This window comes from Lepidochelys kempii, chromosome 1, assembly GCF_965140285.1.
Source record: "Lepidochelys kempii isolate rLepKem1 chromosome 1, rLepKem1.hap1, whole genome shotgun sequence".
NCBI lineage: Eukaryota > Metazoa > Chordata > Testudines > Cheloniidae > Lepidochelys > Lepidochelys kempii.
Window position 1 is genome coordinate 8568655 of NC_136380.1, and position 15089 is coordinate 8583743.

At 46.4% G+C, this 15089-nt stretch overlaps 1 protein-coding gene across 1 annotated transcript; it reads left to right on the plus strand.

Annotated features, from left to right (window-relative positions):
- The first annotated feature begins 1091 nt into the window (after nucleotides 1–1091).
- LOC140905612 (olfactory receptor 52P1) lies at nucleotides 1092–14658 on the plus strand. The gene is made up of 2 exons (XM_073329122.1): nucleotides 1092–1233; nucleotides 13871–14658. The coding sequence occupies exons 1-2, from the start codon at nucleotides 1092–1094 to the stop codon at nucleotides 14656–14658; spliced, it is 930 nt and encodes a 309-aa protein (XP_073185223.1).
- The last annotated feature ends 431 nt before the right edge of the window (nucleotides 14659–15089 follow it).

Consider the following 15089-nt stretch of genomic DNA (forward strand, 5'->3'; position numbering starts at 1 on the left):
GATTTAACATGGGGGGGGGGCACCAGGAGATACAAGTTGTCTGTGACAAAGTGGAAATGCAGGGCCATAATTGTGTCCAAACCTTTGTGTGAGGGCGGAGAGGAGTTGTGGGACATAAATGGCTAAGATGACACAGAGGTGGGAGCTGTAGATCTCAAAAGTCTTGAGCCGGGCGTCCTTTGTTGGGAGGCTGAAGATGGCCCTGAGGATCTGGGTATAGGACATGGCGATAAAAACACATCCAGACCGATCGCCAAGAATGTCACAGAGAGGCTGTAGTAACTACTGATGCGGATTTCGGCACAGGCCAGCTTCACCACAGCTACGTGCTTGCAGCCTTTGGCGAAGAAATTGTGGAGGTGTGAACACTACAAAGCCACTTTTGACGACAACTCCTCAGTTTCAGTGATGTAATGAAGGCACCTTGATGAGAGTTTTAAGGCTTTTTACTCAAAAATTTTGTCACTGAAGTGCCAGTGTAGACACTGTCCTTGATTTCATGGTTGTAACTGGCCTCTGGAAGGCATCCCACAATGCCCATCCTAACCATTCTGGTCAGGAGTTTCAACTCTGCTGCCCTGCATCCAGGTAAATACTTTCCACTCCTCCCCCTTTAAATGCCCAGGAATTTTGAAATTTCCCTTCCTGTTTGCTTGGTGTGGAGTGTTCACATCACATCTTCCGAGGTGGCCATCGTGGATCCATGCCACAAATGGTCTTCCACTTGGACCAGTGTGGATCTGCTGGATCTGCTCAGTATTTGGGGAGAGGAGGCTGTGCAGTCCCAGCTGCACTCCAGCTGTAGGAATTTCAATACCTAGGGGAAGATTTGTTGCAGCTTGTGGGAAAAGGGCTATGATCGGGACAAGCTGAAGTGCAGAGCAAATGTGAAGGAGCTGAGGCATGCGTACCGGCAGGCAAGGGAGGCAAATAGTCGCTCTTGTGCCCCAGACTTGCCATTTCTGTAAGGAGTTGGATGCTATCCTTGGCAGTGACCCAACTTCCACCACCCAGAGCCCTGTGGATACTTCGGTGGGGCAGGAGCTGATGGAAATGGACCTAACCCAGAGGAGGAGGTCATTGATGCAGAGATGGAGGCATTAGAAGATGTGGAGCCCAAGCCGGGGTTGCCCAGTGCTATGTCCAGTCAGGAGCTGTTCTCCGCTCTGGAGGTGTCCAGCCAGTCTCGGCAGTCACAATCAGGTGAGCCAGAAGCAGGAGAGGAGGACCCTGGTAAGTGGTTTTGCTTTGTGAAGTGCAGAGGTGGGTTGAGGGCAGAGAAATGTATAAGGCTGGCTGTGTTTGAGTGTGCTGGGCATTTCCCCAAGCAGCTAGGCAGTATGGCAGAACAGGGTTTTGATGCACATTGAGATTTCACTGGAATCCTCCAGAGAGATCTCTAGGAAACCTTCCTGCAGGTACTCTGCAATCCTCTGCTGGAGGTTCCTTGGCAGAGCTTCTTTGTTCCTTCCCCCATTGAGGGACACTTTCTCTCACCATTCTGCAATTACTTGGGCAAAGACCAAAGCAGCACACAGGCGAGCAGCATAGGGACTGGGGCGGAAACCACAAGCATGTGGTAGATGCACCTTTGCTTACCCTGAGGAGAGAGATATCTTCCACAATGACCCCCTCCTGTGGAAAAGGGTTGGAAACTTTAGAGTATTGTCCCCCGAGAAGTGCCCCATGACCCCTTTCACACTGCTTTTCTCCCATGCACAATGTCCCCCGCCCCTGGGAACACTCACCATGCTTGTAGTATTCGCCGGCTGGTGTGCTTGTCAAGGGTCAGCGGGAAAGTGACTGGTGTGTTACCAGCAGTGTACTTTAATGTAGCGTTTCAATGCTGTACATATAGTTAATGATAATGCTTTTGTTTATTGTTACTTATGCTTTACAAGATAGGTCTTTGAAAGGAGGCACCCCCTCCACTCCAGCCGAGTGTCTCTGCCAGATAGAAAGTGCCCAAGATGGAGAAAGAAAGATATGTTCCAGGAGGTGCAGCAGTACTTTCATGCAGATAAGACGGAACGCAGGCAGTGGAGGGACAGCGACAAGCAGGAAAGTAAAGAAAAAGAGGCATACCCTAGGGATGCAATGGAGAGGCAGATAAAAGTTTTGGAGTGGGAAACCACCATGCTGCAGTCCCTCCTGATGCTCCAGACTGAGCAGATGGGTGCCCGCCCTCCCCTTCAGCACATTCAGAACTCTTTCCCATGTCTTTCCCAAACTCCGCCCACTCATTCCTTTCCGATTTCTGGGACGTCTCACTTTACTGTTCACTCCACCTCCGCAGACACCTTTTCAAATGAAAGCTGGACTTAGGCTCAGCTGTGTGTGTGTGCATATGGTGTTGTGGGTTTTTTGGCAATAAAAGCAAAGTTATCTGAATTATAAGCACTCTATTTGTTTCCGTTGACGTTATGGTACCAGATGGCAACAGCAAACCCACAGGCAGTTTTATCATTTCGTTACATTGAACCCTGGGCCTGAACAATCACAACTGCTTCCTACCCTACCAAAACTGGACTTTATTATGCATTACAATCCCAAGCATAGCAACAAACATTACTCCTCATTTACAAAGTGTTGACGCAAAAACTTCCTGATTCGAATTGCCCCCATTGTACCCCTCTAATAACCTTGGTATCTGGCTGCTCAAAATCAAAAACCAAGTGTTCTGTCTCAACAGTGCACCCCAAGCAAACTTTTTAAGCTTACCTTCACAAATATTATACAATGTGCAACACATGGCTATGACCATGGGAATATTTTCCTTGAATAGATACAGGCCAGTCCTCGCTTACAGACAGCCCCCCAGCCTGAAGCAAATACTCACCAGCAACTACACACCACACAACGAAAACACTAACCCAGGAACCTATCCCCACAACAAATCCCGTTGCCAACTCTGTCTGCATATCTATTCAAGGGACACCACCATAGGACCGAACCGCATCAGCCACACTGTCAGGGGCTCGTTCACCTGCACATCTACCAATGTGATAGATGCCATTATGTGCCAGCAATGCCCCTCTGCCATGTACATTGGCCAAACCGGACAGTCTCTACGCAAAAGAATAAATGGACACAAATCAGACCTCAAGAATTATAACATTCAAAACCCAGTCAGAGAACACTGTAACCTCCCTGGACACTCAATAACAGACTTAAAAGTGGCAATTCTTCAACAAAAAAACTTAAAAAACAGACTCCAAGGAGAAACTGCAGAACTGGAATTAATTTGCAAACTGGACACCATCAAATGAGGCCTGAATAAAGACTGGGAGTGGATGGGTCACTCCAAAAACTAATTTCCCCATACTAATTCTCCCTACTGTTACACCTTCTTGTCAACTGTTTGAAATTGGCCACCCTGATTACATTGGCCTCATTACCACTACAAAAGTGATTGTTCCTCCCTTGGTATTCTACTGTTGAGAATAGTCCATTTCCACTTTAATTGAATTGCCTCATTAGCACTGACCCCCCACTTGGTAAGGCAACTCCCATCTTTTCATGTCCTGTGTATATATACCTGCCTACTGTATTTTCCACTCCATGCATCTGATGAAGTGGGTTTAAGCCCACAAAAGCTTATGCCCAAATAAATTTGTTAGTCTCTAAGGTGCCACAAGTACTCCTCCTTTTTTCTGCTCTGGAGATGCACTCAGTTTTGGTCACCCAGTTGCTGTAAAGGATATAGCAGATAGAAAGGGGATTTCCCAGACAGGCTATGAGAAAGGGGGAAGCTGCCATATGCGGACAGACTGAAAAGTCTGAGACTGGTTAGTGTAGAGAAGAGACAAATAATGGGGCATAGGATAGAGGAGAACAAAATAAAAGAATGGAACTGATTACATTGAAATGGACAAGCAGAGAACGCTCCCAACCAGTAATAGCTATCTACAGATACCCTTCAAAGGGGCTAATTTCCCAAAGAGGAGACAAATTATCAGCAAAACTGATTGCGAGGAAAAATTTAGACAGAAAAATGGAAAGGAAAATAGGGAGCTTTTAACTCCTCCCTGAACTTTAACATGTGTTTAGTTACTGGTTTTCCTTTCCCTTTAGTATATCCTTGTAATGAGGCAGCCTTTGGTGGGACACTACTGAGAGTATCAATTCAGAACAAATTGCTTAGAGCAGGGCGGTCACAGCCCAAGGCTGGGGGTTCTTTATATTTAAGGCACGCCAAACCAGGCAAACAGAGAGGACTTTGGTTTTACCCCACTGGCTAACCAGAAGCAATTTATTCAGATACTCCAGTTCCCTTGCATCACCACCAGCACCACTCCTTATGGGGATGAATTGTTATGAAAACCAATACCCCAGTAAAAGGAAAAAGGTTCTCCCGATCCCAAAGGACCAAGCCCCAGACCCAGGTCAATATACAAGTTAGATCTTACCCACAAATCATGCTGTTGTCAATCCTTTAGAATTTAAAATATAAAGGTTTATTTATAAAATGAAAGCAATTTAGATAAGAGTTAAAATTAGTTAAATGGAATCAAATACATAGAACAATTGCAAAGTTCTTAGTTCAGGCTTGTTTCATGATTGATGGGATTATGGCTGATTGAAAGCAATCAAGTCTCTGGACTACAAACATCCCTTCCTGGATGGGTTGTTCAGTGCTTTGTTCAGAACTTCAGTTTCAAGCACAGTTCCTCCAGAGGTCAGAAGCAGGATTGAAGACAAAATGGAAGGGATACCAGGGCATTTTATATCCTCTGCCATGTGGAAGGATACCCCTTTGTTTTTACTGTGGAAAATCACAGCAGCAAGATGGAGTTTGGAGTCACATGGGCAAGTCACATGTCCATGCATGACTCAGTTTGCAGACGGCAGCCATTCATAGAATCATAGAATATCAGGGTTGGAAGGGACCTCAGGAGGTCATCTAGTCCAACCCCCTGCTCAAAGCAGGACCGATCCCCAATTAAATCATCCCAGCCAGGGCTTTGTCAAGCCTGACCTTAAAAACTTCTAAGGAAGGAGATTCCACCACCTCCCTAGGTAACCCATTCCAGTGTTTCATCACCCTCCCAGTGAAAAAGTTTGTCCTAATATCCAACCTAAATCTCCCCCACTGCAACTTGACACCATTACTCCTTGTTTTGTCATCTGCTACCACTGAGAACAGTCTAGAGCCATCCTCTTTGGAACCCCCTTTCAGGTAGTTGAAAGCAGCTCTCAAATCCCCCCTCATTCTTCTCTTCTGCGGACTAAACATCCCCAGTTTCTCAGCCTCTCCTCATAAATCATGTGTTCCAGTCCCCTAATCATTTCTGTTGCCCTCTGCTGGACTCTTTCCAATTTTTCCACATCCTTCTTGTAGTGTGGGGCCCAAAAATGGACACAGTACTCCAGATGAGGCCTCACCAATGTCGAATAGAAGGGAATGATCACGTCCCTTGATCTGCTCGCAATGCCCCTACTTATACATCCCAAAATGCCATTAGCCTTCTTGGCAACAAGGGCACACTGTTGACTCATATCCAGCTTCTCATCCACTGTAACCCCTGGGTCCTTTTCTGCAGAACTTCTGCCGAGCCATTCGGTCCCTAGTCTGTGGCGGTGCATGGGATTCTTCCGTCCTAAGTGCAGGACTCTGCACTTGTCCTTGTTGAACCTCATCAGATTTCTTTTGGCCCAATCCTCCAATTTGTCTAGGTCCCTCTGTATCCTATCCCTACCCTCCAGCGTATCTACCTCTCCAAACTTGCTGAGGGTGCAATCCACATCATCCTCCATATCATTTATGAAGATATTGAACAAAACCAGCCCCAGGACCGACACCTGGGGCACTCCACTTGATACCGGCTGCCAACTAGACATGGAGCCATTGATCACTACCTGTTGAGCCCGACAATCTAGCCAGCTTTCTGTCCACCTTATAGTCCTTTCATCCAGCCCATACTTCTTTAATTTGCTGACAAGAATATTGTGGGAGACAGTGTCAAAAGCTTTGCTAAAGTCAAGGAACAACACGTCCACTGCTTTCCCTTCATCCACAGAACCAGTTATCTCATCATAGAAGTCAATTAGATTAGTCAGGCATGACTTGCCCTTGGTGAATCCATGCTGACTGTTCCTGATCACTTTCCTCTCCTCTAAGTGCTTCAGAATTGATTCCTTGAGGACCTGCTCCATGATTTTTCCAGGGACTGAGGTGAGGCTGACTGGCCTGTAGTTCCCAGGATCCTCCTCCTTCCCTTTTTTAAGGATGGGCACTACATTAGCCTTTTTCCAGGCTATCTTGTGCTATCTTGAACGTTCCCAGAAAGGCTCCTCAGATGTGGATGGGAGTCTCCCAAGGTCTATTGTCAGTTAAGTGTTTCTTCACTGGGCACTTACTCAGAATCGTCCTTTGTCGAGAAGCTTACCAAACGCTTCACTGATGCTACTTAAAATCAAACAAATTGAGATACAAGTACATAGCCAATATTCATAACTTCAAATACAAAAACGATACACACATACAGACAGCATAATCATAACGAACAAATTACAACCTTTTCATAGACCCCTTACTCAACCTTCTTTGTACAAGGTTTGGTGCCACTATAGGACCAAACAATGATCTCTGTGGTCACAGTTCCCATCAATAACATCAGCCCCGTTCAGTAGAGATCTCAGTCTAAGGCGATCTTTGGGGTCCTGGTATGCCAGGGTCTGATGAGTTAAGGAAGTAAGAGGGATTTACATGTTTTCTAGCCCTCTGCAGAGCTGCTTCCCAACCCCAGGGTTATGCTTATGGAAATAATCCACCCCCCAACCTTGGGCTTTCCCTTTGATCCCCACTGCCAGCACTGGGACCTTCCCTCCCCCTTTCCTAGAGGGTTGTGATCTGTGCTCTCTGGGCTGGGCTAAGAGGTGTGTCTTTTCACAGCTGCTTTCTGTGTCTTCCCAACCCTGGGAATTTCCTCTTCCCCTCTGTCAGTTGGGTCATTAGCATTTCCATTGATTCAGTTGGACCTACATCCTGTCTTCAAGAGACAGAGTTAGTTCTCACAAGCACGTCAGGAACAAAGTCCTGAAAAATCGTGACCTGGTATGGAATACCCTGCGTCACCCCTCTCTCTATCCCTGAGAGGTCGGTTGTGTGACTGCTCCCCTCCGGCAGGTGACTTACACAGTTCCCTCTTGAAGCCGGAGCCACAGGTTGGGTGCCTGGGAGCACAAATGCTGAATCATCCATTCTGTCATGGGCATCCTCCCCCATGTGATCAGTGAGGAGACATTCTCCCACTATTCCTCCCCCAGTTTCCTCCTCTGAGCCCCTCTAGGACACATACCCATATGCTCTCCAGAGTGGGAACTATCCCCTGCTCAGCCGTGAAGGACTCTCAGCTAGCAGCCTGGACAGTTGTCTCAGTGGCAGGCTCCACACACCCCTTGCTTCCTGAGGTGGTGTTGCCTCCTGCTGCAGTGTTAAAGGAACCCACACCCACCTCTGCATCTATGATTCTGTCACCCTTCTCTCGGCTCCACTCTGGAACACATCTCCCTATGCTGCCTAGGACTGGGTTTATCCCGTGTTTAGCTGCAACATGGACATTTTTCTCCCTGAGGCAGCGCTACCTTCAGCTGAAGAGCAGGAGCTGGACTCAACCACCCCCACCCCTGGAAACATGCAGCTTCCTCCTCCTGCAGAGGAATCAAGGAGACTCTCTCTGTTTCTTTCAGCAGTTCCTGGGGCTTTCCCCTTTTCCTCTGAAGTCCCAGCAGAATGCTCCTTCTTGCTGCATGCGGACACTTTAACAGCCTGAGCTACATAGAAGAAATCATAGCCAATTAGCATATCAATAGGGGTTTCGTCTACTACCCCCACTGATAATACAGCTTCCAAAACCTTGGTTTCTGTGTGCACTTTAGCCAAAGGCACAAGGATTTTGTAACTGCCAAATAATAAAAGCTCTGCTATCTGTCCTGTCAGTATGTCTCCTTGTTGCACTATACTCCTCCGAACCACCAAAATTTCTGCCCCTGTATCTTCCCACCCACGATGTTCCCTGCCATTCAGTGCTTCATGCCTAGTTGTGCAGAGGCTAATTTTACAAACCTAGTATGATAAGTGACAGGTGCCTGAGGGGCTTCTGTGCTCAGAATCGAAGCATTCACATGGGCTACCTGCACCCTGCTTCATCTGAGCACAGGGCATTTATTCCTCAGGTGATCAGTGGAATTACAATGATAGCACCTCTTGGACTCTTCTGTTTTTACAGGAGATTCGGGTTGGGGATTAGAAGAATGGGATAAAATGGGACCATGCTTCCCACCAAGTGTAAACCCCTCTATCTGTAGTTTATTCACAATAGATGCTTGTGTCTGCTTAAAGTCATCAGCTAGACAAGCCATCTCATCCATAGTTTTCACCTTTTGGTCCCATAGACACTGTTTCACATCATCTTTACATATGTTTAAGAAGTGCTCCTAACCAACCAGCTAGGTCAAACATTCCTTCACATTTTATAACAGCTGTGCCCCTTACCCACTTTCCCATCAAACCTTTCATTTTTTAAACATATTCCATGTTACACACCAGCACCCCCTTAAGATTCCTAAATTTCACACTATATCTTTCAGGGGGAAATCTGAAATTGTTTCAAAACCCTTTCTTTGAATTTACAATAATCTAAAGCATCACCAGTTGGCATTTTATTGATTATAGCCAGAACTTTACCAGTTAAATTAGCAACTAAAGTGGGCATCTTCTGGGCATCAGGAATCTTATGAATTACACACAGACTCTCAAAGGTATTCAGCAACGTCAGCTGCCTCGTTGTATGCAGGACACAGCTGTTCCCATTTGAGGATTTTTGGAGAGGTGGGAATCAGTGGAGTGGAAGGGTTCTGGTTCTGCTTTTCCAGCAAGTCCAATTGGTAATTCCGCTCTCTCTCTCTTTCCTCTCACTTTCTTGTTGTTTCTTGATGTAAGCTGCCATGTGGGAGTTACCACAGGAACAAACACATTTGAAATACAGGTACATTGTAAATATTCTTATCTTCAGATACAAAAATGAGACATGCATACAAATAGGATAATCATATTCAGCAAACCATAGCTTTTCTACTGACACCTCACATGACATAGTTTGTACAAGATTTGTGGCAACTATATAACAGTGGTGAAAACGGCGGTGCCAGGGTGTTGTTTTGGAGTAGTGCCTGGAAGCTGTTGGAACTGCTGTGCCCCCAAACCATTCAGATGGGTTGGCCTCTCCCCCTGCTCTCATGGTGACACACAGCCATCCCCTCTGGGCCCTGTTATCACCCAACACAACAGAAGGGGGCGCCACATACTCAACTGAGTTACCTGAGTGCTTTACCAAAGCCACTCATAGACCAACAATGGAGGAACCAGACAATCTCCCAGCTCCTCAGCCTGGCAACCCTACTGGAGCATAAACCCAGGATTAGACCGTCTTGCACTGCAAAGAGATGTGTACAGCGTGAACTCATTAATTAGTTTGCTCCGCCCTTGATGGGGGAAGATATGCACCAGCCTTTGTTAACAGAGCTAAGATTCCCAAACACTTCACTCAAAAACACACTGGTTAAGATAAAACATAAATCAGGTTTATTAACTACAGAAGGATAGGTGTTACGTCATTATAAGTGATAGAAAACAGATCAAAGCAGGTTATTTAGGAAATCAAACAAACGTGCAATCTAAGACTTGAGCACACTAGGTAGGAGTTGAATCAGAATATCTCACCCTGACTGATGATACAAGCAGGCTTACAGATTCTTGAGGCACAGGCTGTATCTGCTTTGCAGCCTGGGGTCCCCTCTCCCATTCAAAGTCCTTGGTCCTCCTGAAATTCTTGCAGGTGTTGAGTTGTGGGGAAGTGAAGACAAGAGATGATTTCAATCCCCATCCTTTATAGTTTCTTCCAGCTTGCTGGAAAGTCTATGTATGTGACATGGGGGGTCCACCCCCATTGGCCAATCATTCTCCATTTTCTCTCTACTCCCTCCGAGGAAGCTTCCTTATGCAGAGTTCCTGTGCTAGTGGATTCTGCCTTGGATGGGTGTTGATGACAGCAATTAACAGTGTCTGGCTACTCCAACAACATCCACTGGCTACTCCACTGACTGGCTGGTTTTGGGTGTTTCCAGTCTCACATCACACTTTAGTAACTCACACATAGCACGATTTCATAACTTCACATATGACCAAAGGAGATATCCATGTTTAGCAGATTAAGACTTTTAGAATGATACCTCACAGGACATACTTTGTACAAAACATACCATAATTACATCTGTCATAAATATAAAGGGAAGGGTAAACCCCTTTAAAATCCCTCCTGGCCAGAGGAAAAATCCTCTAACCTGTAAAGGGTTAAGAAACTAAAGGTAACCCCGCTGGCACCTGACCAAAATGACCAATGAGGAGACAAGATACTTTCAAAAGCTGGGAGGAGGGAGAGAAACAAAGGGTCTGGGTCTGTCTGTATGCTGCTTTTGCCGGGGACAGAACAGGAATGGCATCTTAGAACTTTTAGTAAGTAATTGAGATAGGTATGTGTTAGATTATGATTTCTTTAAATGGCTGAGAAAAGAACTGTGCTGAATAGAATGACTATCCCTGTCTGTGTGTCTTTTTTGTAACTTTGCCTAGAGGGATTCTCTATGTTTTGAATCTAATTACCCTGTAAGGTACCTACCATCCTGATTTTACAGAGGTGATTCCTTTACTTCTATTAAAAGTCTTCTTGTAAGAAAACTGAATGCTTTTCATTGTTCTAAGATCCAAGATGTCAGCAAGTTAAAGAAGTATGTGCTGGATGAATGCACTATAAGGTGGGTAGAAAGTTGGCTAGATTGTCGGGCTCAACAGGTAGTGATCAATGGCTCCATGTCTAGTTGGCAGCCGGTATCAAGTGGAGTGCCCCAAGGGTCGGTCCCGGGGCCGGTTTTGTTCAATATCTTCATAAATGATCTGGAGGATGGTGTGGATTGCACTCTCAGCAAGTTTGCGGATGATACTAAACTGGGAGGAGTGGTAGATACGCTGGAGGGGAGGGATAGGATACAGAGGGACCTAGACAAATTGGAGGATTGGGCCAAAAGAAATCTGATGAGGTTCAATAAGGATAAGTGCAGGGTCCTGCACTTAGGACAGAAGAACCCAATGCACAGCTACAGACTAGGGACCGAATGGCTAGGCAGCAGTTCTGCGGAAAAGGACCTAGGGGTGACAGTGGACGAGAAGCTGGATATGAGTCAGCAGTGTGCCCTTGTTGCCAAGAAGGCCAATGGCATTTTGGGATGTATAAGTAGGGGCATAGTGAGCAGATCAAGGGACGTGATCGTCCCCCTCTATTCGACATTGGTGAGGCCTCATCTGGAGTACTGTGTCCAGTTTTGGGCCCCACACTACAAGAAGGATGTGGATAAATTGGAGAGAGTCCAGCGAAGGGCAACAAAAATGATTAGGGGTCTGGAACACATGACTTATGAGGAGAGGCTGAGGGAACTGGGATTGTTTAGTCTGCAGAAGAGAAGAATGAGGGGGGATTTGATAGCTACTTTCAACTACCTGAGAGGTGGTTTCAGAGAGGATGGTTCTAGACTATTCTCAGTGGTAGAAGAGGACAGGACAAGGAGTAATGGTCTCAAGTTACAGTGGGGGAGGTTTAGGTTGGATATTAGGAAAAACTTTTTCACTAGGAGGGTGGTGAAACACTGGAATGCGTTACCTAGGGAGGTGGTAGAATCTCCTTCCTTAGAAGTTTTTAAGGTCAGGCTTGACAAAGCCCTGGCTGGGATGATTTAATTGGGGATTGGTCCTGCTTTGAGCAGGGGGTTGGATGAGATGACCTCCTGAGGTCCCTTCCAACCCTGATATCCTATGATTCTAAGGGTTTGGGTCTGTGGTCACCTATGCAAATTGGTGAGGATTTTTACCAAACCTTTCCCAGGAAGTGGGGTGCAAGGGTTGGGAGGATTTTTGGGGGAAAGACGTGTCCAAACTACGTTTCCCAGTAAACCCAGTTAAAGTTTGGTGGTGGCAGTGGAAATTCCAAGGGCAAAGGGTAAAATTAATTTGTACCTTGGGGAAGTTTTAACTTAAGCTGGTAAAAGTAAGCTTAGGAGGTTTTCATGCAAGTCCCCACATCTGTACCCTAGAGTTCAGTGTGGGGAAGGAAACTTGACAACATGACAGTGGTAAATATGGGGTGCTTTGGAGTGCAGAGTGTCACCGGGACAATCCATAGAGTGATAGGGGGTGGGGAGGGGAGGAGAGAGTTGCAGGAGGGGCCTTGAGAGGAAGAGGCAGAGCTGGGGCGGAACCTGGGGGAAGATGCATGGTACAGGGGTGGGGCGTCATGCTTCCAGTTACCAGCAATTAGAAAGGTGGCAACTCTATGAGTTGTTCATAGACAGATTGCCCAGTTTGTGATGCTGACACAGCAAAGTAATGTCAGGAAAGGATTTAATGTCTCTGTCATAAATATAAAGGGAAGTGTAAACACCTTTAAAATCCCTCCTGGCCAGAGGAAAAACGCTTTCACCTGTAAAGGGTTAAGAAGCTAGGATAACCTCGCTGACACCTGACCAAAATGACAATGAGGAGACAAGATACTTTCAAAGCTGGACGGAGGGAGAAACATACGTTCTCTCTCTGTGTGTGATGCTTTTCCTCAGAACAGAACAGGAATGGAGTCTTAGAACTTAGTAAGTAATCTAGCTAGATATGCGTTATGTTTTGTTTAAATGGCTGAGAAAATAAGCTGTGCTGAATAGAATGACTATTTCTGTCTGTGTGTCTTTTTTGTAACTTAAGGTTTTGCTTAGAGAGATTCTCTGTGTTTTGAATCTGATTACCCTGTAAGGTATTTACTATCCTGATTTTACAGAGGTGATTCTTTTACTTTTTCTTCAATTAAAATTCTTCTTTTAAGAACCTGATTGCTTTTTCATTGTTCTTAAGATCCAAGGGTTTGGGTCTTTGTTCACCTATGCAAATTGGTGAGGATTTTTATCAAGCCTTCCCCAGGAAAGGGGGTGTAGGGTTTGGGGAGGATTTTTGGGGGAAAGACATTTCCAAGCAGGCTCTTTCCCAGTTATATATCTGTTAGACGCTTGGTGGTGGCAGCAATAAAGTCCAAGGGAAAAAGGAAAATGGTTTGTACCTTGGGGAAGTTTTAACCTAAGCTGGTAAAAATAAGCTTAGGGGTTTTTCATGCAGGTCCCCACATCTATACCCTAGAGTTCAGAGTGGGGAAGGAACCTTGACAGTCTCTTTGACTGGCCAGTCAGTGATTCAGGGAAAAGGGCCCAGCACCATATCACCAGCCAGCTCTGCATGGAGCGTGGTCTGAGAGCCAGAGAATCAGGAGAAAACTCTAGGTCCCTTTCTGAGTAAAGAGCTGGAGCAGCCTATCCCGGATCTGTTGGGTCTTCACCCCATAGATGATGGGGTATAGCGTGGGGGGCACCAAGAGATACACATTGTCCATGAGAACATGGAAATGCAGGGCCACATTATGCCCAAACCATTGCGTGAGGGCGGTGAAGAGATGAGGGATGTAAAAGGCTAAGATGACACAGAGGTGGGAGCTGCAGGTCCCAAAAATCTTGAGCTGGGTGTCCTTTGTTGGGAGGGTGAATATGGTATTTGTCCTGCCACCATCACCCTAAACCCTGGGCACATAAAGGAAGTCAGGGAATGTACAGTACATTCAAGAGACACCACTGTGCCTCAGGATAGGACACCTTCTTTCTTACTCCATGTCAGATTCCAACTGAACCAATTTCACGAAGCCCTCCACCTCCATCCTGCTGGGCATTCCTGGCCTGGACTCAGCCCATATCTGGATCTCTATCCCCTTCTGCACCATATACGCCATAGCCATCTTGGGGAACTTCGCCATCCTGTTCATCGTGAAGAGGGAGCCGAGCCTCCATGGGCCCATGTATTATATCCTCTGCATGCTGGTCATCACCGACCTAGTCCTTTCTATGTCTATCCTATGCAAAATTTTGAGCATATTCTGGTTCAATTCCAGGGAGATCAAATTCAGTGCATGCCTCTTGCAGCTGTACTTCATTCTCAGCTTCTCTACGATGGAGTCTCGGATCCTCATGGCCATGGCTTTTGATCGCTATGTGGACATCTGCGATCCCCTGAGACATTGTACTACCCCGAGAAACCCCATGGTGGCCAAAATTGGCCTGGCCATGGTGCTTCGCGGCTCCATGCTCCTACTGCCCACTCCCTTCCTGGTGAGGAGGTGGCCATATTGCAGAACCATCATAATTGCCCACTCATACTGTGAGCACATCTCTGTGGTGAAGCTGGCCTGTGCTGACATCCACACTAGTAGTTACTACAGCCTCTCTGTGGCATTCTTGGTGATCTGTCTGGATGTGTTTTTTATTGCTGTGTCCTATACCCAGATCCTCAGGGCCATCTTAAGCCTCCCCACAAAGGACGCCTGGCTCAAGAGTTTTGGGACCTGTGGCTCCCACCTCTGTGTCATCTTAAACTCTTACATCCCAGCTCTCTTCTCCTTCCCCATGCACTGGTTTGGGCACAATGTGGCCCTGCATTTCCACATTCTCATGGCCAACAAGTACCTCCTGCTGCCCACTATGCTAAACCCCAACATCTACTGGGTGAGGACCCAAGAGATCTGAGATAGGCTGCTCCAGCCCTTTACTCATAAAGGGACCTCAAGTTTTCTCCTGGTGCTCTGGCTCTCAGACCAAGCTCCATGCAGAGCTGGCTGGTGACATGGTGCTGGGCCCTTGTCAGGGTTCCCTTCCCACTCTGAACTCTGGGGTACAGACATGGTGACGCACACGAAAGACCCCCTAAGCTTATTTCTACTAGTTTAGGTTAAAAACTTCCCCAAGGCACAAATTCCTTCCTTGTCTGTTTATCCAGCAATGTGTGTGAGGCTGAGGTCTGACAAACAGAAAGTGCAGGAGACACTCGCTGAACAATGAAAGTGAGGGTGGACATTTTCAGGGGGTCACATATTGCACATGTGATGGGTAGCTGGAAAATCACTCATTCAATTTTCTTTGCTCTGAACCATGGCTTGGGACATGGATGTATGGCTTAT

Bases quoted from the DNA above. Each gene is read 5' to 3' on its own strand.
- LOC140905612 (XM_073329122.1), top strand. From the start codon at position 1,092: ATGGAGGCATTAGAAGATGTGGAGCCCAAGCCGGGGTTGCCCAGTGCT. The intron at 1,234-13,870 runs GTAAGTGGTTTT...TATACGCCATAG, and splicing joins AGCAGGAGAGGAGGACCCTG to CCATCTTGGGGAACTTCGCC.